At 40.2% G+C, this 25,678-nt stretch overlaps 1 protein-coding gene and 1 long non-coding RNA gene across 3 annotated transcripts in view; one reads left to right on the top strand and one right to left on the bottom strand.

Moving 5' to 3' along the window:
* Positions 1–25,678, top strand: part of BMERB1 (bMERB domain containing 1) — a 50,190-nt gene that overhangs the window by 16,177 nt on the left and 8,335 nt on the right. The window contains exons 2-3 of the mRNA XM_027743992.2: positions 8,354–8,477; positions 24,966–25,039. Of these exons, the coding sequence (XP_027599793.1) occupies positions 8,354–8,477; positions 24,966–25,039 (198 nt within the window). The remainder of the gene's footprint in view (positions 1–8,353; positions 8,478–24,965; positions 25,040–25,678) is intronic.
* LOC114000058 lies at positions 315–25,265 on the bottom strand. 2 transcript variants are annotated; one of them, XR_003545088.2, is made up of 6 exons: positions 25,158–25,265; positions 17,540–17,608; positions 15,218–15,422; positions 12,925–12,982; positions 1,915–2,002; positions 315–555 (listed from the first exon to the last, which is right to left on the bottom strand). It is a non-coding gene; the product is annotated as an uncharacterized LOC114000058 (long non-coding RNA). The 2 variants fall into 2 exon arrangements; XR_003545087.2 differs by lacking the exon at positions 315–555 and having other exon boundaries at positions 642–2,002.

Here is a 25,678-nt window from a genome sequence, read left to right on the forward strand (position 1 = left end):
CAGACCCTTTAAAGAACCATATGCTCTTATCTTAATTTAAAACAGCTTTGGGTGCTTTCCTCCAACATCCTACTTGAAAGACTGCTTCAGAAAGTTATTGATTTGGGTAGTTACTAGTTTCCAGTCTAAACTTATTCTTTACCTCTGCTTAATTTTACACCAGAATTATCATTTAACAATAAACAGTCCTTTCCTCCTGGCTAGCCAAAATCTCCATCACCACAAGGAAATGAATGCCCCAATTTTGACAGCACCAGGTCAGGAGAATGCTGAAATCTGAAAGCTTAAGTGTAAGTAAAAGGAATGGAGTTTATAATGCAAATACAGGACAGCAGTATAGATTTGAAGATACATTTCCTGAATATCCCATTCAGACCTATGCATCACATTAAATCTCTACAAGAACTCCAGCCTGGTGCTGATTCACAGGGTCTTCATTGTCAGAGCAGGATGAACAGCTATTGCCAGATGAGCTGTTTCTTCAGGATATCATTACAACCAAAATAAAGTCTGCTGTGCACAGAGCAGTTTCTTAAGACTAGAGAGATCTTTTTCCTGGGGGAAGTGTAAGATTAAAGGGTTGCATAATTACCCACTTAGGAAACTGGAACTGTCATAAACTGACAAAAAACAAAGCGAAGAATAATTACTGCTTATAAATTTTGCAGGATAACAAACAAGACAATTTAATTGCTGCTTTTTTTGGGAGAGGCAGGATCTTTATAGATCTTATCATTATGGACTTATGCTGGTATATGTATTTAAATAGGGAGCAAGGGCAGAAAATTAGGAAGTTGGAACCATCATTTAACTGTAAAACTTCTAGTTAGCAAAGTACTGAAGACCATCCTTAATTAGCAATCACTTTTCCCACTGAATGTCTGTTTCTGCTTGGGAATATGTAGTTGAATGAGAAAACTCAAAGCAGGATCTCTTTCAGGTTGAGTTTTTGAACCAGCTTTATTCAGTGCAATGTGACTTGTTCTACAGAAGTGCAGCATAAAAGATGAAAAGCAGCTAAGAATCTTATTTGGGCAGTGGGCAATTACAGGCACTTACAGCAGATGTGACAGGAGTCATTGTGTGCCATACTTTGAGTATAATACCATAGAAACCAAAAGGACTTTCAGAGTCAGAGGAAGGAGTTGAAATTCAACATTGTGAATCTGGCGTTTGTATTTCAAGAGAAATCTCAGTGAGACACAATAGAGAAAAGCCTGACATGGAAAAGAACAGACTTCTGCCAACAGGCTTTTTGCAAAGGTAAATAATAAAAAATAAAAGGTCAAAGCTTGGAGATAAGAACAAGAACATACAGGATAAGCAACTAAAAGAATCTTTTTATAACCAGAGGCTCTTAGATGTGGAACAGAGAGGGCAGTGATTCTGGAAGTGCAGTGGGCAATTGCACGCAGTGCTTTTTATATTCTTTGCTCACATAATTTTAAAATGAGGTCATATGGCAGATAGTGAGTGAGACACTTTTGAAGTGGAAACTCAGGTTTTAAGATGTCTAGGCTGTAAATCTGTGATAATTAAACAAAAAAATAAATTCATGACCTGGACAAAATAAATCCCAATATTATAATTGTGCTCTTACACTCAGAGTACAGCTGACAGAACCATCTCCAGTCACATCAGATGATTTAATAGACCTTGGGAGGAAATGATATGGTAAATGATCTCTGGTGGGTTTTTTTTGTTACCATGTGGTGGTTCAAAGACTCATTCAAAGTCTGTTGAATTCAACAAAATTATGAATGTCAGTTCTGTCTCACTATTTTTCCTTCTTTTTGCATGCTTTTTTTCCCCCAGCAGTGACTAAAGGCTTTCATATCACAGCCCAGCTCCACAAAATTAATCAGGCTGTTAGCCAGTTTTAGAGAAAACCAACACATTTGTGAAAAGCCAAACCTGAACTTCGAAGACATTTTCAAACTTATTCTTCTCCTTCAAAGGCAGAAATAACTGCATGCCTGGAAGGGCAAGTTATAGGTGACACCTGCAAAATGAAAAAAAAAAAAGTCATGGTAGCCTATTATTAGAAAACTGAAAGAAGACATTTCATATATTAAAGAAACAGATTATATTTGCTATTCAGTGTTGAATACTAAAGAATTCTGAGAGATGGCCAAATACTGAATGAAAAGAGGCAAATGAATAGATCAAAAGAAAGAACTGTAGTATCCATACATGACTTCTTCCAAAGGTTGATTAATTAACACAGCAAATTTGAAACAAAATCTTCCAAAATTGGTGTATTTGCTGCATAATAAATACATCTTTTTAGGTTGCCTGTGCCTTTTCTAGGCTTTACTAATGCTGTTACTACATCCTACAATCAGAAGATTTTAATTTTGATTACAAAAGAAATTAATCTATTTCCATAAGCAATCTCAGAAAAAGCAGATCTCATCCTAAGGGATGGTAGAAAGTATTTTTTATTCTCTGCAGTTGCATAATAAAAATATTTCCACTGCAGCTGTTGCTGCAACAGTGATTTTAACAGTGATTCCAACCATTACTGTGAAAGCAAGATTTCCTGTCCTCCCACAAACGGCAAGTTTAAGTGTGGGATAATTAATTTTGATCCTCTCAGAGAGATGTACTTCTCTACAGGTTGTACCAGGGTGTCTCTCTACAGACATGAAATTCTGATCTCTTGACCGAGGAGCTTCTGAATGGAACCCAGATGTGAAGGGACTGCTCTAGTCCTGCACCTTATCTCAGAACATGAGTGATCTTTACAGAGCACAGCACGGAGCTGAGGTGGCCAGGTCTTTGTACCTCAGCTTTACTGGAAGCACAGATGCACCACAATTCCCCATGAATCAGAAAAGTCCCCTGTCTCCTCCTTCTCCTTCTCCAAATGACAGTTCAGAAGCAGGGATGTTTGATGACCATGACATTCCCAGAGATCCTGGCATTTAATCAGCTTTCAGTATGCATCTCTAAATCCTTCCTGCCAAGGGTTCCCCGGAGCTGCCAGATTTCACAGCTGCCTGTTGCAGAGCCAAGCTGTAAGAGGAATCAGCCAGCCCAGGGGTTTACTCTGAGACATGGAGCATGTGAAGAAAACAGCTCTGGGATTTCTAGGTGCCTTGCTGTCTGGTGAAAATGATGCCTGGTTTAAGCCAATATTTCAGGGCTCCAAGATTACCTCCTTGTGCAAGGCTCACTGCAGTCATGAGTGTTCCCATTAACCACTGTCCATGGAGGACCAGTGTTGGGTACAGGAAGGTCTGACAGACAAACCCTGTGCTGAGTCATGGCACAAAAGGCAGGGCAAGGACAGTTTCCTCCCTGGCAAGGGGACCTGAGCAAGGAAAACAGAGCAGGTCTGGTGCCAGGCGCCAGGGTCAGCCACAGCCCAGATCTCCAGGCAAACCCCCAGTACGAGGCAGGCCCAAGGTAAAGTGAGAAGTCAAATTCAGGTCCTCAGCGGGGGAACAGGGGCTGAGGGCCAGACTCAGCTTGTAAATCTGCTTCTGAGCTAAAGGAGAAGAGCCTCTGCTGAGGCTTCTCAAAGCCAGACACCTGCACCATGTCCAAACCAACTGAGCCCAGGCAGTCAAACCAGCAGGAGTGGTGGGATGTGCTCAGCACCATGATAATCAGATCACTTCCACACTGGTATTGCCCTTTTCCCCTTCCCCCAGTCCAGCTATTTTAAATTGCACATTTTTTTGCCTCCTGGGGAACCCAGGAACAAAATACATTGCAGCTGTTTGTATTGTGTTTAGCTACTAGCTATATTTGTATGGTAATTCCATCATAAAGCATTGAATAAGTGCTGTTCTACACACATGCCAAATTTAATAATTGTTAGGATTCACAGTAATAGAATGCTGCAGCAGGCTAGATTAGGAATAAGCAATTAGGTGTAGGGGTTTTTTTCTACACAAGTTAGTTATTGGCCACTGCATCCTGCTCCAGATGGGTTAAATCCAACAGGAAAAAACCCCAATTCTGAATACATTTGAAGCAACAGTAAAAGGTATAGTAAAAGATCTGGCTGCAAGACCAGTCATTTGTGCCGCCAGGTGACATGCTAGTGACAAACTACAGGAATAATAATGATTCTTTTCACATGAACATTTTTTTATCTGGAATATTTTGTACTGTAACGATTTTATTTTTCTGCATTATGCAACTATTTCAATTTCCACCAAGTGTGCTGGTTTTGAGTTGCACTATGGTTTTCTCTTCATCCATCTCTGACCCGTACCTCCTGCTTACTTACGCTTTGTCTCATCAACTAATAGTGATCTTGAAAGTCTTGATTTTCATACATGAAACAGTATTAAGAGTACTTACTGTGCTGTGTGTGCTCCATTAGAATTTAATATACTTCAGTGAAAAAGGATTATTTTGAGAATTTCACTGCATTTTCGAGAAAGCCCCAAAAGTGCTGACCCGGATTTGTAACAAAACTTATCCATTAACAGTTTTTTAACAAAGATTATCTTATTATTGGACGATTTAAGGGAGTAGAAATAGGTCTCAAATTGCTCAGTTTAAATCCAATTCAGTGCAAAGACTTGAAATAATTTTCAGCTGAAGCACAGTAATTGAGTGGGCTGAACAGCCAGGTTGGTGTCCACGTTAGAGAAGCCGTGCAGCTCATCTGTGCTGCAGGCCTTTAAAGAGCTCTCAGCAGTCATGGGTTGAACAAACACAGAGTCTCATTTGAGATGGTTCATCCTTGTCAAAGATGAAAAAAAAAAGTGGCAGAGTAGCCAGGCTATTACCTTTAACCTGTGCTGGAGCTGTTGTCTTGCTGAATGACTGAGATGACTCCTCAAGGCTGAGTGACTGATAGTTTCCAAGAGCAACAGATTCACAGCAAGAAAAGGGTAAACAGTGTCCTGAGGGGATCCCCTGATCCATCAGGTCCTATACTGGCTCTGCCACAGAGTTGCTATGTCTCCATAAGCAACTCACCCCTCAGCTTTTCCTGCCTTTAGGCTGCAGGTTGCCTGCACACTGCTTGAGGTCCTCATGGAGTAGAGGTTCAGTATGTGGCGACCATGAGGGTAACAATGACATAGGTTTGGGTTCCTACAGCATAGATTTGAGACCCTTTGTGTCACTGATACACCTCACCTTCTCCAAAGTTGACAATAATAAACCCCCTAGATTACAATTAAACCACTAATGGTTGTAGAGCACAGTGAGCTCCTCCCGCTCACAGTCATCAGTGCCCACACCGAGTGACAGCAGCAGGATTTTTGCTGTAATTACTGCTTCTTCACAGCATCCCTTATTAATGTGTCTGAAACTATTGACACCAGGTGTAATGCATTCTCCCAGTTCTCATTGTGTCAATGCAGGCTTCTTTTTAAGTTTTCTTTGCAGTTATTGACTTAATAGGCATTTTATTTTTTTGTTGCTTTTCAACACTGTTCTATTTCTGGCTGGTGCACTGGGGATGAAATGTGATCATTAAGTTAATACTCAGTGTAACTATACCAGTCTGCATTTAAATTGAAGCAAAATTATGCATAAATAACTTCAGGTTTACTTCTTTAGTCCCTCTCATTATATGTAATAGCTTGATAATTTTATTTCTATATAGTAATTATTTTCATGCTAATATCTTTTTGTGCATGCAGTATTATTATTTTACTTGTTTCTTTGCCACTGAAAATTATCCTGAAGATTGCAGAGTACACAAAATAGTTTCATACTGTCACTAACTGTGACTGATCGCAGTGTTGTCTCCACTTTTGCTTTATGAATTTTGTGTCATTACCAGAAAAAAAGCTTAATAACAACATATGCTCAAAAATAGTTGACTACTGCATGTCTGCTTTAAATAAAATGAAATGTTATTTTCTTTCTTTTATGAAAAGGTAAGAGACTTCTGAATCATGTCTCAAAGCACTAGAGGTGTCATTCCTCACTGGGACAGAGTTAAAGCTTTACTTAAAGGCCCAATGATGTTAACAGTCTTCCTGAGTGGAGGAGCTCAAACCATTTTATGAAAAATAATTAATTATCCTTCAGCACAGCTGCTGCCAGATAGGCCAGTTATCCACCCTTTAGAAGAGAAATTCAGACACAGACTGGTGATTGGTGAGGATCACAGTGGTGAAGGTGTGAAGGGGAATCCTGACCTCCTCTTCAGGGGCCGTGTCCTCACCCCTGTGCTCTGCTGCGTTGTTCAGCTACATCTCTGAGTTTGCAGACAAGTTGTGAACTAATATCTAACAATCTCTACTTCCCTTCTCTTCCAAGCTCCTGCTGCCTTGCTTACATTTCTGATTCTCTTGAAAACACTGCATAATTTTGGATTGTTCTCAAAAATATTTTCTCTGGTTCCAGCACACATTGAGTGGGATGTGAAGGAGGATCTCTGGCTGTGCTGCAGGGGGGCAGAGTAGACTCTGCTTGTCACACTAATTCTTGTGCTGGCTTTAAGCACATTCTGAGGGAATAAGGCTGGTTCATGGTTCCTCTCCTGAATTATTGAACTCACAGTATGGTAGCTGTCCTGACCCAAGAGGTAACCCTAGGGAATTTACAGCTAGAGTTGCAGAGTGCAATTAAATTAGTTTCTTTTTTTTTTTTTTCTGTTTTCTGTGCTCTTGAGAACTAATTTTGTAATATATATGTATGTGCAATATATTTATGTTTTATCTTTCGAGTTACCAGTATTATTGGTTTTAATTCATGATAGCATCAGAATAACTTCTTATCTCCTGCTTAGATTTTTGGCAAATAAATTTGCACCACAGCCAGTTGTGCTGCAAGCAGTGAAAATGAGAGATGGGTCCATGCAAACCTCAAGACATCCAGGCTACACATCAACTAAATATACCCCAACAGACACAATGATTTCTAATAGGAGAATCAATCTTCTACAGGCAGCATTTGGGTGTTCAGACACACAAGATAACCTTACTTTACACACCACTTTTCCAGTCTGAGTTTTAAAACAACCAGTGAAAAATGGTTGTTTTCTCATGAGAGACATTTCAAAATCTGTCTCGCTTTTTTCCTTAAGATTCTGTTATCTTGAAGAAAAAAAAGTATTCTTTTCCCCCACTTTCTTCATTAACAGGTGAAGCCAAAACTTTCAGACAATACTAGCAGGATAACTTGAAAAAAATATATTTTATATATTTTTAAATTCAAGAGAAATGTATTTTCTTTATAGCATATATCTTTTTTTCATTTAGCTTCCATTTTGGGAGAACAGGTCTCTGTGAACTAAGCTCATGGAGGGGCTGTCTGTGTGGAGATTTTGTAGTTTCATTCCTACTCCAAGTTTCTGTCAGAAATTCTTCTCAGCTCTTTGTGATTAGTCTGTCATGAGGGACTTCAGAATTTGTCTCCTCTTAATTAATTAAACAACTTTTTTTCTGATGCTTTTTGTTTTCTATTTTCTGCATAATCATGTTGAGTACATTTTGGCCTCTCCATTTTGCCTTTTTTAAAATCAATACAGCTGAAACAGACCTTCTTTCAGGAGTATCTCTCCATTTGGGTACCAAAACAGGCAGGCACTCTATTTTTCAGTCTCTAAATTCTTGTTTAACAGGAAGGTCAAATATGGTGAACCCTTAGAATAGGGTTTTCCAGAGGCCAAGTTGCCCTTTCCCAAACCCACCTTATATAAATCATATCCTTCTACCTTCAGGGAACACAGTTCATAGCTGTGTTTCTCTCTGGACTACAGAGGTAATACATCAATTATAGAGAAATAATCATAGGAGCACCCTGACCTTACCAGTTGTCAAGTAATTACAACAAAGTGCTTTTTGTCTCTTCAGCTGATTTCAATGCCCTTGTAAGGAGCACTCAGCCCCTTGCAGGATTAGGCCCTCCATCATTTCCAATCACAGCCTTGCCTCCTCTCTAGTGGGGCTGGGCTTTAGCTCTTGCTCAAGACAGTGGAATGGCATAAAGGGTTATAAGAATTAAAGATGGAAACGTTCATCAGTTTACATTGTCTGCACCAAGATAGGACTCCTCAGAGTTGCAAGTAATTGTTCAGAGTGAGTTTTGCAGCAATCTGCAGCTGTTTCTTCAGTTTGAGTGATATCAGGTAGGGACAGCTGTAGCTGTAGTTATGTATGGGGTTGGGATTCCTTAGAGGTGTGACAAAGTCTAACAAAATGATTGTCACTTTGGCTTAGGGATTCTTTCACTTCAAAATGGTCACATTGAAAGTAATAAGCAAAACAGTAGAGAAAACCGGTCAACATAGCACTCAGCTAGAATATTTTTTACTGCTTGTATTAATTACCCCATGATCAGATAGCTCTGTGATTTAATTTACATTCCTAAAAAACACCATTAAGGCAGCTTGACTAACTTAATTCATTCTCTCTGCTTTCACACACAGATCAACTTGACATCATTTCAATGGCTGAAACAACAATGATGCCTGAGGAAATTGAGCTTGAGATGGCAAAGATCCAGAGACTTCGGGAAGTCTTAGTCAGAAGAGAATCAGAACTCAGGTTTATGTAAGTATCAATACTTCTGGGAAAACACTATGCAAAATTAATCAAAATAGGAAGGAGTGCTATTTAGAAGACTTTTATCTCCTTGACATTTAAAAGGGAGAAAGATAAAGAGCATCCCAGTTAGGTGAGCACTTGCAAAATGCCTTTGGGAAATGATTTTTGTAGTTGCAAAGGAAATTACTTTTTTTATTCAGCACGATTTGCAGATCTATTACTTACAAAAGGAACCTTTAGCAAAGTATGTGTCTGGAGAGAATATTTTCATGCCTGATTTCAATCCTTTGTGGGAAGGATATTTGTCTGAACAAAATATCAACAGGTAGGGGATTTGGACCTTCCACAGTGTAACCTAATTCAGGCTTTATTCCTCACTTCATTAGTGGTCTTAGACAGTTCATATTGCAAGAGAGCACACTGTGTGCTGCACTAATAGCAGCCAAGGTTTGACATTTGTTAAATGGAAGGCATTAAGTTATGAACACAAAACACATTGTGATATATCAAATTAAATAGCAATACTCCAAGAGAGATTCTCAAAACTGCCAAAAAGGTCAGGAATAGGATCCTCACTGAAGGTTCAAGAATATAAATTCAGTTCTGATGATGAAGCCAGTAGGTTTATATACCTAAATAATTGAATTTAGAAGATTAGAACTGACTTATTAATAAGAAGTATATTATTTTGAAGTCTCCTCTGTCTGTGAGTATTTGAGGTCAGAAACTAATGCCTTTGCTGACAGTCCAAGAACTTCAGTGGATCTAAAACCTGCTGAACTCAGACCTTTGGTGTTAATGAAGCTTCAGTAGTCTGAAAAAATTCAGTTGCTCTTTTGTCACGCTAAAGTACAAAGTACTTTGTCTCTTACATCTGGAGGTTAATTTTAGTGCCCTGACTTGCACTGCTGGAAGTTGAAACCACACCCACAAACAGCACAGACATCTGTCTTTGAGTATTATCCAGAAGACTTCTGCCCAGAATCACTGCTTAGACAGCTTTGGAGATAAGGACTGGTAATAGTGGCATTGACCTTTAATAATGCTGAAGTGGTATAAATAAAGTAAACAGGAAAGGTTTTGTCACACCTGCTCCTGGTAGTCAAATAACTACTTAGTTATTGGCTTGTACATAAATTTAATCCAGAAGAAGCCTCATCATTGACCCTGCACTTCTCCTGACATTTTCTATGTCAAACAAAGTGCTGAAATAAACTGTCCCAGTGAATGAGAGCGATTGTTCTGTTTGTTCTGGTATCCAGTCTGTTCTTTTCATTTCCCCATGCTCCCACTCTTTACTCTGTATTGCCTAGCAGGTGTTTGAGTAAGGGATTTAACACAGAAGAGATTGCTTATTGAAAGGGGAATAGAACCGACGTTCATACTGTGCAACAGTTCCCTTCCTGCCTTAAGTCTCCTCCTAACACACTGCCTGGAGCTGCCCAGGAGCATTCCCAGCCGTTCACTGGCTGAGGCAGGAAAGCTCTTCTGAGCATCAGAGGCCCCACAAGGCTTGGCCCCAGGTACTGGCAAAGCAGGCAAGGGACAGGGGCAGCCACTGCCAGAGATGGCCCCAGTCTGTCCTTTCTAAGTCACAGAAAGTCAAGGTTGTTGCTGCCATCACTGTCTTCAGCAAGAGGGAGCGAGGTCTGTGACACTGCCACAGACCCTCTCATTCCCGCAGCTGCAGCGAGCCAAGATGACCACTTTTGCAGGGATATTCACACAGCTTTCAAGCCCAGCTGCTCCCTGCTCTGTGGCAGAACATCCTGATACTGCTCATTAATCCTTGAGGTAGTTAAATTCAGTTTGTTAATGCCACCAAATGAAGTGGTGAGATAGCATCTGTCTCTGCACTGGGACTCTACCTGCAAACCAGGACTTCACTGGTCATGAGTTTTCCCACCCTGTGTAGGCTTCCCATCTTTCTGCACCCATTTACAACAGCCAAGTTCTTCATATTGGTTCATCAAGTCTGAAAGTAAAAGCAGCCTCTCTCGCTAACAAAGACTTTCAGAATTAGAACATGCTTCCCTTAATAGCTTTTAGGAGTCAAAAAAATAGTCTATTTGACTTTATCTGATTTTTGAAAATGTTTTTGCGATTTATTCCTGACAAGAGAGAAGCATGTTGCTGATGGTACCTAAGCAATACAGCAGCACCTATTCTTTCCTGCCTTTCATGCTGGACAATTTACACTGACAGAGGGACTTGGCTGCATTTGTCTTCAATGACAAACATCTTTTAATACCAAATGTATTTTAGTGACTTCTTGCTGAGATTAACAGCACAAGTCATGGTTACCTCAGTGGTCCAAGATTTGTATCTGTTTAACTAAGCAAATTACATACATTCTAATACATAGACATGTCGTGGAAGACTTTATATGTGGCCATATTTTTTTTTCCAGTTGATTCCTGAAGTAATGCAATACCACTGCCCCAAGACCAGAAGTCTGTATGTAGGTCATGAATTTTAGTAATTGATTTCTTCTGACAGGACTAGATTCTCCTGGGAATGACCTATACAACCAACCACAAGAAACTGAGCCGCCTCAGACAGGTTTAAGGCAGACTCGACTTTGAATGCTGCTAACGAGCAGCACTACACCTACGCTCAGGCCACGGAGTTCCAGACCAGCTTTAATGAGAACCACATCTCTTTAGTTCTTGCAACTGCTTTAGCTTTTTCTTCAATCATGAAAAAAGGGATAAAACACACACATGGTAATAGAGAAAAATGTGTGGTATGTTTGTATTCTCCTTTTTTTCCCCTCATGCTGTTAGCAACAGAATAGAAATTCTCTTGAGTTAAACTAGGCATTTTTGAGTTCTTATAAAAGCATGGACACAATGAAATAATTCTGTATCACACATCCAGCCACGGCTTACATTTCTAGCTACATTTTTTGAAGTAATGGTTCATTCTTCTCACTGTCTGTCTGTATGACTGATCTTTTTATTCACATGTAGTCAAATCCTGCTTCTCCTGGGAGAAAGTACATTGTAGCTGTGCTCGGAATGTGTCACCAACCCTAACAGTGGCCATGGCTCCCTCCTGTCAGAGGCACACACAGCCTGTCAGCAATACTTACACACACCAGCAACTACCACAACTCTTCACGGCACAGACACTGTGTTTAAAAATACTCACACTCAACACTAAGAAAACAAAACACTGCAAGCTAGACATGCTGCTGCTGGAAATCAGCAAGCTCTTCCCGTGTCGGAGTGATGCAGGTTCAATCCATGAAAGGAACATGCTCTAAGGCTGCTAATTGAATTTACTGTTTTCCTTGAAGAAGATGCACAAAGAAGATCAAGATGGGATAATAATAAAACTCACTGGTACTGATGTTTAAAACAGCTCTGCAACAACACATCCTTAACTGTTCTGTCAGCATTTTGCCCCAACAAAACACATGTGGCAGAGAACTGCTCCAGGATAGCATATCAGCCAGTAAAAAACCCTAACAAACCTAAATAAAAAAAACCCCTAGCAAGCTCTAGATATTCAGTGGCCCTGGAGTTGGTTTGCAGTTTTCACGCTTCTGTGTGTGAACTAGTAAAACCTATTCCTGCTATGTGAGATCATCGATAATATAGTGTTCTCTCTGGCAGTTCCTCAGCTGTGATCTGTACAGCATGTGTCTCTCTTCAAGTGATACGAATTCTACATGAGGGAGTCCTTAGAAAAACACAGAATTACAGAACAGTTTGAGTTGGAAGGGACCTTTAAAGGCCATCTAGTCCAACACCCTGCAGTGAGCAGGGACGTCTGCATTTAGATCAGGTTGCTCAGAGCCCTGTCCAGCCTGATTAATGAAGTCTGTAGGACAACAAAAGGGATAAAATGAAACCTGTTGCTCGTGCGTCACTCTACAAATGTTACATTACGGCATTCACAGTTGGTGACACTTCAGTATCTAAATAAAATCTTTACTGAACAGTTCATCATCGCTAGAAGAGTCACTCGGTCAGGGTGAAATAAAGAGTGGGATGGTGAAGCAAAAAAAGCCAGATACTTAATCATCATTATTTCAAAGCAAGTTCTAAAGTATTTGAGAATCAGGCAGTGGAATTAAACCTAAGTATAAAAGGATTTAATAGCTTTAGGCTTAAAAAGTGGAACAGAGTAGCATTCAAAAAAACCAGACAAAACTGTATGTAGGGGTTTTTTTCTCACACATATCCAAGCAGGCTCTGTGTCTCTGTGAGCCTGTGTCTGTCAAACATACCATTAATTCAACCAACCCAGATTTTCAGTTTTCAAAAACCAAAGTGAGGAAAATTTCAATTACATTTGAAAAAAAATTCACATACGTTTCTGTAATTGAGTTAAAACATCAAAACTTGGGGTTTTTTTAGTTTCTGAATTTCCCTCCACCTCTTTGCAAGTCATACTGTGAATAAGCAAGTTGCTTTGTTCTGTACTGGATATTAAAATTACTCACGGTCTTTGCTCTGGACCATCAACAGAAAGGTTAATCTCCTCAGGAAGAATTTTTCCACCTTTAGAAAGAGATTTGGACAGTAAGGAACAGTAACTCAGTAATACTGCAGTCAATCACCAGATAAAAATACATCACTTGCCTGCAGTTTTATTATTCTGGCTAAATAAGGGAAAGGGCAGCAAAAATTCTTTTACTAATGGGTACAGTTTATTTTTAAAACTTAGAAGGAGTCCCTCGTAGGGCCCTTCCACTGCAGAGCCACTCAAGGCTGTGCAAACCTCTCACCCTCACGGATGAAAATGAGCCGCACAAAATGGCTGCTCTGCCTGTGGGGCACTGCAGGGACCCTGCCCCTGACACACCCTCCCGCAACAGCTTTGGGCAGTTTTTATCCTGCCTCCCAAACTCTGTGCGCTGCCCTTATTGTCTGCTGGGCTGTGTGGCACAGGGGGCCGTGGGCTGCCAGCTGTGGCCTTCAAAAAAATGTGCTTTTCCAGCAACCACCTCCAGTGCTCCTGGCTCTCGTGGGAGGCCGCAGAGCAATGGTGAGATGGTTCCTGAAGGCCATTATGAAAATGGGGGAATATTTGGACGCAGGGCTGTTAAATGCATGTGTCCTGTAGCTGTTCTTCAATAAAACCACTCACTTGCTCAGATCACCCCAAGTGCAGCACCCAAGAGGGCCACGTACTCCTGTCCAAACCTGACCTCAGCACAGCTCTGAAAATGAAACAATCTGACAGACAGCTGCTGACAGCTTCCAGAAATTGTGTCATTCCTGGCTGGTGAACAACACACACATGTACTAATATCCATCAGAATTATTTTAAAATGCGGAAGATATCTGTTGCAATTTCACCACATCTCTATACCAGGCCCACAAATGATGTGCTGTCCCCAGTCCCACAGAGCGACACATATTGTTTTATAGTGACAGACCAAGAATTCACTGTTGGAGGGGAATACTTGTGTTTACTCTTAGACAAATACAGATATTGCCATAGTCTGCCTACCACTGTAGTAAAAAAAACTTCCTCAAAATACAGAAAAAACAATCTGAGAACACTGGAAACAAGTTTTACCCTGTTTAAAAGTGAAACAGCAAGAAGTGTTAAGGCAGAAATGTCCATGCAGTTTCAATACATGTGATTTTTCTGCTTTGCAGTCCTTTGTACACTCTTTTGTCTCTGCCTTGCAGAGAGAAGTGAAAATCCCTTTCTAGTGCAGTATACATCATGTGAGACCTCATTTCAGTAATAAAAAACTAAAGTGCTTAAAGACAAAGTGTGATCACATAAAGATACATTTAAACAGTGTGACTTTGTGGAACTCTGAAGTGAAACAAAAACATACAGTACAGAAACTCTAATTGACATCTCTGTTTTTCAAATTTGTGATGTTTCTTTATTGCAGAACACAGCTTTTTAATTCTGCTAGGTGGAGCTCAATAAAATTAGATGTGTGACAGCATATTCTTAGCTGTCCTGTGAAATGTTTTGATTTGAAAAGCAAGGGAAGCAGCTGAACTCTTTTATCTGTTTAACAGAATGTTTGCTGTATACCACAGTGAAATGGTTCTTCCTGTAGTGTATACTTTAAAAGAGACCAGCATTCTGATAATTCTTGGTTTTCTTTTTATGGATAAAAAGAAATTTTTATTTCCAGCTGAATACCTGCTTGCTATGAAGATTTACCTGAAGTTTATATGGAAACAATTTTCAGATTATAAAATCAAGCCTTCCTCAATTAGGTAATGGCACAATTTATGTTGCACAATCCATTTTAGCTCAGGCAGCCACAGTCACAGCAGAGCAGATGCCCTGTGATTTGGTCTGTAATTACATTATCAAATCCTATTTTTGTCCTGAGACCCTGCCTCACTTAGTGCCTAGGATGAACCTCCTCAGGACATGTCCATGTTATGTAGAAATTGTGGCTGTTTGTAGCATCTCTACTTCAAAGCTTCTGATTCTATGAAATCTCATAAAATTATGTCAGGAGCTGTTGTGACCATCTCCAGCCAGCCCAGGAAATGAAAATATAGCTTGAAGCCATCATATGCTATCTCCAGCTCTTCTGGGTTTATTTTTAGAATAGCTGAGAAGTCTGCATGTATTGATATGAAGGAGACAATATGTACGGAAAAGCACCAGATTATAGCTTGCCAGGATTCCCCCTCATTTGCTTCTCAGGCTTCTCTCAGCTTATTTCTTAAAATGCTCACTATAAAAAGAGTTTTGGGTCAAACTGTAAGTGTTCAATCTGTCTGTGCTGTTAAAGAAAGCAAACATACCACTTCAGAACATGCACACTCTATCCTCCTTCCTAATTCTCCTGTCCCACTTCCTTTTTTTTTTCTCTTTCTTGGTGAGATAACAGATCCAAAAGCTCAGGCAGCATCCTCTTTGTTGCACATTTAATGTGTTACTGCTATGGATGTGTGTGTCTTCAGAAGCAGTGTAGGATTCACATCACTGGGGGCATGGAAATCTGCTGTGCTGAAAGACATGATTGTAAAAATGGATAATGCATGTGTTAGCTCAGTTCAGCTGACAGAGACAGGCAGCAAAACCTCAGACCTCTCTGTGATACAAATCAGATCAAAACCGAACTTCAAAATCATTTGTAGTGTGAAATTCATGCATTTTAAAATGCAGTAGCATGTTTGGACCCAGTAAATATTAATAGTATAGGTGACATCACCCACAGTTACTGCCTATGCCTGTGAAAAATGCCTATAAAACAGCATCCACTGCCATCATGAAACACTTTGGGAAATCTGCCAGGACCTGATACTGCTGGCTTTCCAGATGGGAAGCAAAACTTGAAGCCAGCTATGTTGGATGACCTTGAACTGAAACTGTGGAAGTTGCTTCCACCTGTGATAGTTGTGTTGGGATGGTTATTTCTGCCATGTAGGTGATACTGAATGGCAGTTTTTTAATATGTAGGGAATAGAAGATATTAAACAGGAAGCACTATTAGGTTGCTTTAGGCAATTACTGTAAACATTGTACTCGTTAGACTTTTTTAATCTGTAAAAATATTATCAATATAACAAAATATTTGCTTAATGTCTGTGTGGTCATTACATTACTAAACTAATGCTATGAAGAAGCCAAATTCACTTCCACATTGACTTTGCAGGATTAAAATTGTCTTTGGACACTCTCACTACACACTATTAGATGACTCCCTCTTGTCCAGAGTGCTTATAACACCTACATCATCCAAATTCTCCATAGATCTATTCATGTTTTTTACACTATTATCTTTGCTTACTTGAAATCCAAGACCTTTTATGTAGATTAGTTTGTTGTAATTTAACTTTGCCCTGGCAATAAACTCATCCCAGTAGTCCCACAGCTTCATTACCTGTCCAGAGTACATCGTTAGTACATCCCTAGTTTAGTTTTTTTTCCTTGCTTCAGATCAGCCTTACTTTCTTTTTACATGCCTTTTTAACCATTTTTTGTTCTTCCAGTTTGCAAAAAAACCATAAATCTCTGGTTTATTGCTGTGACATTGATGCATCCATTGCTAGTAGTAATAGAGGTGAGATAGTCGGTAATGGTCATTTTGTAGGCTATTGGGTATAATGGTAGAATTTCAAACTTAGGGCAAATTCATGGAGAAAAACGTATAATCCGTATTCCTTCTAAGAACAGTAACACATCCACAGAGGTCAGATAAGAGTCTCACCTTTATGTCTCCTGCAGTACACACAGCACATTGGTATTTTAAGTACAAAAAGGAATGTCTGTGGATTGCCTGGCTTTGTGCAACCACTGCAAAGGGAAGCAACACCAAAACTACACAAGAACTGCAGAAGTGAGAGGTTAATTCCTTTGGTGATGATAACCTTAAATAAACCAACTTAGAAACTCTATGTTTTAATTTAAATGAATGCAATAAGTCCAGTAGACAAAAAGTGGGAACAGGAAACAGTCTCTCATTACTGGCTGAACTCAGAAAGTAATACACTACTGCAAAGCCTGTGTACATGGAGTGTTCTGTTCTCAAGTGAGAAAAAGCAGCAATGATTGCTCTCTTTGTGTGAACTAAAAGTTAATTTCAAATTTTAATTAGTTCTTCAACCAGATCCTTTATCTCTGTTTCTAGCATCTCACTAATGTAACATTAGCTATGATTTCTCACTGGCTTAATGCCACATGTGGCAACAGTGCCACACACTGAGCACCACCCTGGGGAAGGGTGAGAGGGAGGAGAGGCTCAGAGATGTAAATAACAGTGGTAAGTTGCTGGTTATATATTGCTAAGCAGGTGTTCTGATTTGTGCTTTCTTGGGTACTTTTGACTCTTTCTTTGCCACTTTTTCATTTGTACTGTATATTAACAATTTTCCCTCATCTAAGGTTAAGCATGGAATTCTCTTAGGACTATTTACTTACAGGTAAAGCATCTGATGCTTTTCTCTGAGTAGACACCTTGTTGTAACTGGAGTGCAAATAAATAACACCAACAAAAACAGATTTTTGTTCATGAATAGAGTTGTTGTCAGTGTTTTCTGATAAGAACCGTCTTTTCATGGAAAGGAGTAATACATCTTTTCTCCCTCACAGTTCCAGAATCTTAACAATACAGTATCACTTACTGTGATTTCCTTCGGGTTTTTTCCCCTGATTGTATCTTGCTCTAGAAACGTAGGATGCACTTCAGGATGCTGTAGAGAAGAAGGCAGTTTTGTGATGATATATATTATTCAATAAATATACGTGTCAGGTTGTCAGCTTCATAAGATAAGGTAAAACACCAAGGGAAACACAGGGAAAACACCAAGTCCAGCTGTGTGAGGGATACCATGGCTGTGCCATGGATACAGCCAGGTGTGGCACATGCTCTTCTGCAAGACAGGATTAAATTGTGGCTGGGACAGTGCATCCCCATTGACCTTCCCCATCCCAAACATGTCTCACCTGCACATATTGGGATTCCTTGAGGAAATAACCAGGAAACTGTAAGGTGGGAAATGGCTCAACATGGTTTTGTAATGAAAGCTGTCAGATGGTCAAAGCTTGAGGCTTCTGAGATTAGGGACAGCATTTCTAGGGGACTGCCATGGATCTGGGAGCCTCAAGGATGTCAGTGTGCCCATTGTAGAACTGGGAACTCCTGGAAGCTCCAGCTCTGGTGAGGGTCTCCCAGCTCTTCACATGGAAGCCTGAAATCCTCAAGAACAAGTTCTTGGACAGAACTGCGTAGTCCTGGACTAGGCACTTTAAGCTAAAAGTATAGAGATCAGCTCTCGAAGAGGAAGGAAAAATGCCTTTGTTCAGTTTGATCTCTCTGCAGACCCATCTCCTTTGCCCTGTTTGACAGCAACAAACCAACCCCAGAGGAAAACATGACATTACACTTTCAGCTGTAAAAATGGTGCATTAAAGTGCTCAGAAAGGAAAAGCATTTTTTTTAGTGGTGTATAATGATAAGCAGATAATTAGCAAAGTATTTAATTAATTGTAGACTTACTACTTGGTAGCTGAGATGTTTATGTCTTAAAAAAGAAAAAATATAAAAGGAGAATTTTCATCATCATCTCTGTTAGACAGATAGGAAAATAATTCTTTAATAGAGAATTTCCTTAAATAGCATTTTCTACATTGAATATATGTTGTGCTTGTCACAAAATGCTGTTAATAGAAAAGGGAGCAGCTTTATTCTTTCATTGTAGTCATTTTCAGTCCAGTAATTTAGCACTGTATTTCCAAATGTAACCTTTAATCCTAAACTGTTTTTCGTGTCCCAGTTCTTAGCTACCTGTGGTCTGGTTTGCATGAGTGGATGGTACAATCAGTCGTGTCCCCTGAGACCATCATAACACATCATGTGTATACAGTATCCACAATTACTGGGGCCCATCCTTTTGCACAGTTGGTCTTCCTACAGGCAAGGATGTTCTGTAATAATGTGCAACTCCTGCCCTGTGGTATTTCACTGGTCTTTCTCACTTGCCTTCTGCTATAACTAGGAGATTATACTGATTTGTAAAGTCCTGATATGGACTTTCAATGTTTAATTTTATACCAGATACCTTTGTATTTTTTTCAGCTTTGATAACAAACGATTGCTCTTCTGGTTTTAAAAATAAGAAAAGGTCAAACATGGAGGCAGATTAAGAAGGAAATTTATAATCAATTCTCCTAGAGACAATACACAGCCAAACCTAGAGTTTCCTCCTTGTGGTGCCTAGTAACAAAAAAGGAAACTATCAGGCAATATAAATGAACCAGGCACAGAAGTTTGCCCTGTGCTTTTACATGCAGTCTTCTGTACACTACTGCAAAAAGGTTAGATGCTCGTGAATTTAAATCTGACTTCTCTATTGTGTGTTTTTAGATGAATTAACATAGTCAGTTTTTACCATGTGGAGAAATATTCCCCTCCACAGGGGGGCATTTTCAGGAAAGCTCCTCTTGTTCCTCTTGCGATTGACAGTCAAACTTCATAGCTGGCAGAGGAGATGGCCAAGCTCAAGAGAATTTAGCAATGTCAGTGAAAATGAAAAACAGACAGCTTCTTTAGACACTGTTCTGAATTTCTGGGAAATATGCCTTAAATATGACCCTCCAGGGACTGAAATTTTCAAGTTATGCCATCTTCAATTCTTTGAAATGACAACTGAATTACAACATTACTTTGCAAGCTGTGGTCCAGCGCTTCCATCCACTGTTCCTCCAGCAGAGAGAATTTTTAACACGAGAAGTTAGACACACGTACTCTAATGGTACAAGTTAATCATAGGACTCTGATTTGTAACCTGACCTGCCAAGCAGGCTGGTCAGCAATCTGTTACCTTCATTGCCAGCTCTTTGTCTTCCAGCCTGAGCAGCACCAGGTGAACTAAATAACAAGGTGATAAACACACATCATAATGACTCAAACAACGTGTTCTATATTCATTAAATGCTGCCTGTGATTTCGCAGATTTAGAATTAGAAGCTTTAAGTAGCTAAGCTGAGTTGACAGGGACAAAATGGAGTCAAATGTAGAAGAAGGGCATCAGATGGGGATCAGTCTCTTCTCCCACAGAACAAGCAACAAGACAAGAGGAAATGGCCTCAAGTTGCACCAGGGGAGGTTTAGATTGGATGTTAGGAAAAATTTCTTGACTGAAAGGGTGATCAGGAATTGGAACAGGCTGCCCAGGGAAGTGGTGAGGCCACCATCCCTGGAAATGTCCAAAAAACATGTAGATGTGGCACTTGGGGACATGGGGAAGTGCTGAGTTAACAGTTGGACTCTATAATCTAAGGGATATTTTCCAGCCTTAACAATTCTATGATTCCATAAACTTATTGTGTTCTTGTATTCCAAAAATACTTTCAGCATTGCAGATTCCCCACAGCTTTGGCAAAGCCTTAAACTCCTGCAGTCCCCAAAGGCAGCCACCACTGGAGTCCCTCAAATCTGCGTCTTGACAACACATCACCATCTCTGTCTCTAGCAAATCTCTTTATTTCTACAGACCTCTCAGTCCCCCGAATTTCTACGTCACTACTGGCTGCTCTTGGCTGGTGTTCAGCATAATTGTTGGTGACACCACCAAGGAGATGATCTTCCTACCTCTGTGTTGAGACCTTCTTCAGACACAACATAATCATGTCAACTTGTGACTTAGCACGACACTTGATTCTTAGGCCATCTCCTCAACTGACACTATCAAAGTCTTCAGAAACTCCAGCAATTACAAGCATTTTACTCCTGGGACAGGAATATATTAAAACAGAACTAAAAATAACCTGAGTGCCTGCGAACCCTCTTGGAAGTGAGGGAAGGAAACCAACAAAACTGCTCTACATTCCTTTTTTAACTTCAAGCCCTTTAATGCAATAACAAAACAAAAGAATCTGACCTCCTCTCACAGTCATGCTAGAGGGATCACAGATCTATTTGTAGCTTTGAAAGTCATTCAGCAAAGGCAGAAGCTCTCTAGACACACTGAACTGCTCTGCTCATCCTGAAATCAATGAAAAAGATACCTGATGCTTATGTAGCTGTTATTAATAGTTCTTACTCTCAAGTATTAATTATTTGTCTGCCTTGTTGGCCGTCTTTTTTTCTTTAGCTGACCATTAAGGTGAGTGTTTAGTGGTTTTCCTACAATCTTTTACTGTAATTTTTGCTATTTTCCTATCCATGTCTCTAGATGGTACCTAGGTCTTACACTGGGTAATAAAATTTGTTTTATTTCCTTGGCTAAAAAGAATTTAGAAGAATTTAGCTGTTAAGGAATAATTTCTGTTGAAGCAAAGCAATTGTTCTGTGTCTGGTACAGAATGTTTCAAGTCCTGCCTCCCATTATCTTCCACAGCCTTTGAGACCTGCCAAGGCACAGCTGAATGGGAGGTCTCCTCCCTGTTTCCATGCCCTGCTCCCCCTCAGTCCAGATGGTGCACAGCAGAGGTGACTCATGCTGTCACCTCACTTGTGGATTATATGGGAATGACAGTGCCCGGAGCATTCTCCTGGTTACTGGACCACAGAAACATGGAATGGGGCTGAGTCACTGTGCCAGATTACTGCAGACTCTTCCGACCCACTTATTTTCCTGTCATTTTGTGACATGTTTAGAAAATCTTTTGCTTAGGCTGTTTATTCATTATGAGTTATTTTATCTTTTTTTTTTTTTTTTGGCAAACAGAGAATGAGCTTTTAGGTTTTGATGATATAACTCGAAATACCAAGAGAGAAGAGAATAATACGTACTTATGTGGTATCTCCAGGCATACAGAGGGTGTTTTGCAATAAGCCATCAACAAAGAGAAAAGCAGAATTGCAGGCAGCGTGTCAGGAATACATGAAAGCACACTGAGAATTCATCCCTAGTTCAATACTATTGCAATTGCTCCAGGAATGGGTTTGGGCTCTTAAGAAGAAAAATGTTTTATCATACTCATAACTCATGTGTTTAAGATTCCTGGGCAGACATTTAAAGCCCAGCTCTGGAGGAAAAAACTGCCATATTGTGACTGCCTTTTGGTGCACTGATGTTTTTTCTACAATGTGAAAAATGATTTCACAGGGACTGGAAAGAGTGTGTTATCTATTCCAGAGAACAGAGCTCAGCAAAGGCTGGCTGTATATTGCAAATTCTATGCAAATGTCTTCAGCAGCTTTGCAGGTGCCGTTCTAGTCCCTTTCCCATGTTGGATCTGTAGGGAAAAGCTGTTGCATTCTGCACAGATCAACAACCTCACTGTGCTGCCTTCCTTTGAGAAAGCACCAGGTACACAGGGAGTGTAACAGTGCTTTTGAATTAGCTGGACAATGGTCTGTGTGACTTCTCCTCCAGCCTGTCTTGCACTGATAGATTTGACTTGTAGGAGAGAACGTGCTGCAAAATCAGAGAAGCTGTTTCTCCAGCTTCTCTGTCGCTTAAGGGACCCAAAGCAGTTTTGTTTCCTCTATTCTGCAGATTGCTGCTGCCCTTAAGATTTCCAAAAGCCCTTTTTACTTCCTAAAGAGGTCTGACAGTTATACAAATATGCTCTCAGTCAAACCCTTATGAGTATCCAGCTTTCCAATGAGAAATCCACTGGGATTTTTTCAGAAGCAGCATTAACTTCTCCTGAGACTCCTGTAACTGCTCACATCCAACCAGAGCTAAGGGGGAAGAGAGGAAGGTTCATAGTACCTGTACAGACTGAATGGCCTTCCAAGAGCTTTCCTTCCAGGAGCTCTTCTTCTTCCCTTTTCTTTGAGGCCAACAAGGTGACTCTTGCCCAGGACAGCAACTGGAGCCCTACATTCAGTATTATTTGCTAGCAGACGTGGCATGTGGTTTATAGTTACAGGCAACTATAGTTCCTGCTTTCGTTAAGTCAGATGGATGAAATCTTAACATGGTCCCATATCTGGTTTGGTGGTTTTTTTTTTTTACTTTTCCACTAATTGGCACCATGGAGTGGATGAAACACAAAGGCTGTTTGACACAGATGGGAAGAAAGATGTCCCATGTGCTTAAGGGGATTGGTACAGATGGCAGGTTTAGTTTTTTTCCGTCATCAAAATGCACTAGCCTACAGAACTGGGGCTCTGGAGAGGTCATCTGGCTTATGACTTTTGGAATTCAGATTGTCACAGAGCTGTTGCAGCCCTTAAGTGCTTTGGCCACATATTTACTTCTCTCCTGTGAATTACAAGGCAGGAACAACACTTAGACCTCAGGAAAAAGGTACTAAGAATATAGGTGGAGAGTACCAGCTCCATGCTCTGCAGTCAAATTACAAAATACAGCCAAAATAATGGGGAGGAAGTGCAACTACAGTTGCAATACAAGGCCACTACCTTTGCCAGAAATTGGGCACAGGGACTGTAGGGACTACTGAACATTAATGATCTTGCTCACTTGGAACATACTGCCAATGATATTTTAAATTGCTGCAAATCCTCGGAGAAGAGCAGTGCCATTAGCTTTTGGGAGTTCCCTAAGGAAGGCAGGGAGCCAAACCGATACAGTAAAATATTTTAATTAGTATCTTTCAGAGCTTCCCAGAATGAAACCAAATCTACTCAATGAAGGAAAAAAAAAAAAATCCTGTCTCTGTCCATCATGGAGAACTCCCTGTTCTCTTGACTAGTTGAGAGTCTGGCCCTTAAATATCATTTGAATACAGCAGTTTAATATTGACCATTTCTTGCCAAGAAACATCATCTTTGCTAACCATGGTTACTTCACTCAAATATATTAACATGACATCCAAACTGCAAGAACATTGAATAGATAAGGAGCTTTGAGGCTTGCTCACATCCCAGCACATTTTGTGTAGTGATTCTCCTGAGAGGATAGTGTTTAATATTGTTAATTGATAAAAGTAATTTCAGTACCATTTAGCATGATGGATCTCAAGAGTAAAACAGGCTTTGCTTGTGATGAGCATGAATAATATGGGGAGCCTAAGTAAGAATAGTAATCAGTAAAATCATCTCTGCCTAAACACATACAGCAGTGAACCAGGCACTAGCTCTGAGGCCAACATGCTGATCTTCCCAATAAAACTGAGTCTTCCAAGACAGATGAATAGTGGGAGAGCAGATCCTCAGTGGAGGTGCCAGGGTATATAAACAAGGAAAAGTGATCAGCAATAAGGATTATTATGAGAGATATTCCACTGTCATATTTTGGGATGAGAGGGGTAAAAAGGCAGCAGGAATAGCTGTCATAGCACAATGAAAGTAAGCAGAGCAGGCAAGACAGAGTTAACCAAAGCAGCAAATAATAAAAGGAACATGTTTTACTAACATGAGCAAAGCAGCTGAAGGACAGCTCCCTGCAGAGACCTGTGTTCTGTGCAGAGGCAACAGGGAGAATAAAAGCTCCCAGGTTGTGATTAAAATCTTATTTGTGCCAGAAACACCTGCTTTTTCCACTCCTTACTTAATTCAATAATTTGGCTGCGTTTATCCTTTGGGTGCTCACTCTCACGTACTCCAGTCCCTCAGCTCTGCTCTCTTGAAACACCACAGTGACAACCCCTGTTCTGATGGCACTTCAGCTGCCTTCAGGTACTCAGGCAACAGGCAAATCCATCCTTCAGGCACAGGACTGGGAAAGAAGAACTCCGAGACCCCTGGGCAAGGGCACTGTTGACGACATCCAAGTTGAGAATGTACAATTGATCCCAAAGGCTGGTTTTCATACTCTGGGTGTGATTTCAAAATGGAATCCCCTCATGCAGCCCTTGGAGCCAACACCTGAGCCTTGGCTGCCAATATGGATGAGACATTAAAATAAAACATTTGCCAGGAAGCTAATGCTGAAGGGTGCTACCTTCCAGGGGGATAATTCAGTATGGCAGCTCTCAGGAGAGGTATCAGTTTCAATTAGAACTGAAGGTGCAGTTTCTGCTAATGTTACAATTTATTTTCTTTTTAAGCTGTCTTCTGTGTCTTAACATTAATGGACTTTCTGCACACATGAAGGATTTGAAACGTTCAACATCAACCATGGAGGACATTCACCCACAGCACAAGACCTCAAAATAGATAAATGCCAAATTATGCTTTTTCTGTTTCTGCAGGATGGATGACATCCAGCTGTGCAAAGACATTATGAACCTTAAGAAAGAGCTGCAGAGTTTGGTAGCAATCCCAGGTAATGGCTATCTCCATCAGTATTAGGATAATACTTGTGTTCCTGACACCAACCCCTCCCGTGCATCACCCACCTCTGCCCCAACAGAATTTCTTCCCACCAAGGTTGAGTTTCATACCTCTTTCCTCTAGTCCTTTCTTTTTCTTCCCATTTTCCTGCCCAGCCTTCAGCTCCTGGCCTCTAAATTTCTTTCCATGCTGTATTTCACTGCTCCCATGGCAGCAACCCTGCAAATATCACTCAAACAAGATGCATATTTCCTTAGTTCTTGCACTCTCTAGGGAACCAAGGGGCACAGAGATTGTTAGAAAAGGCAGTGCTGAGATAACAGATAAAAGGGGGAAGGGAGAGGGATTTATAATCACTACTGTGATTTTTTTTTCCTTGTCACACCTGTAGTTAAATCACTCATAGGAAACAGGTCTACTCTGAATCCACACGTTCTTAGCTGTGTAAGAACTTTTGCCCTGCTTTGCATCCAACAGAAGTGGATTCATAACATTGTTTACTTTTTCTTTCTTTATACTTCTTAGTTACTTATGGGACATATTTTAAATTTTTGATAACACTGTGGGTTCATAATTGGTTTAAATGGAAAGGATTATTATAACCCTAGAAAATACCTATGAATGACACCCC

Source organism: Pipra filicauda, unplaced genomic scaffold (assembly GCF_003945595.2).
Source record: "Pipra filicauda isolate LSUMZ 115617 unplaced genomic scaffold, ASM394559v2 scaffold127_size2900866_pilon, whole genome shotgun sequence".
Classification (NCBI taxonomy): domain Eukaryota; kingdom Metazoa; phylum Chordata; class Aves; order Passeriformes; family Pipridae; genus Pipra; species Pipra filicauda.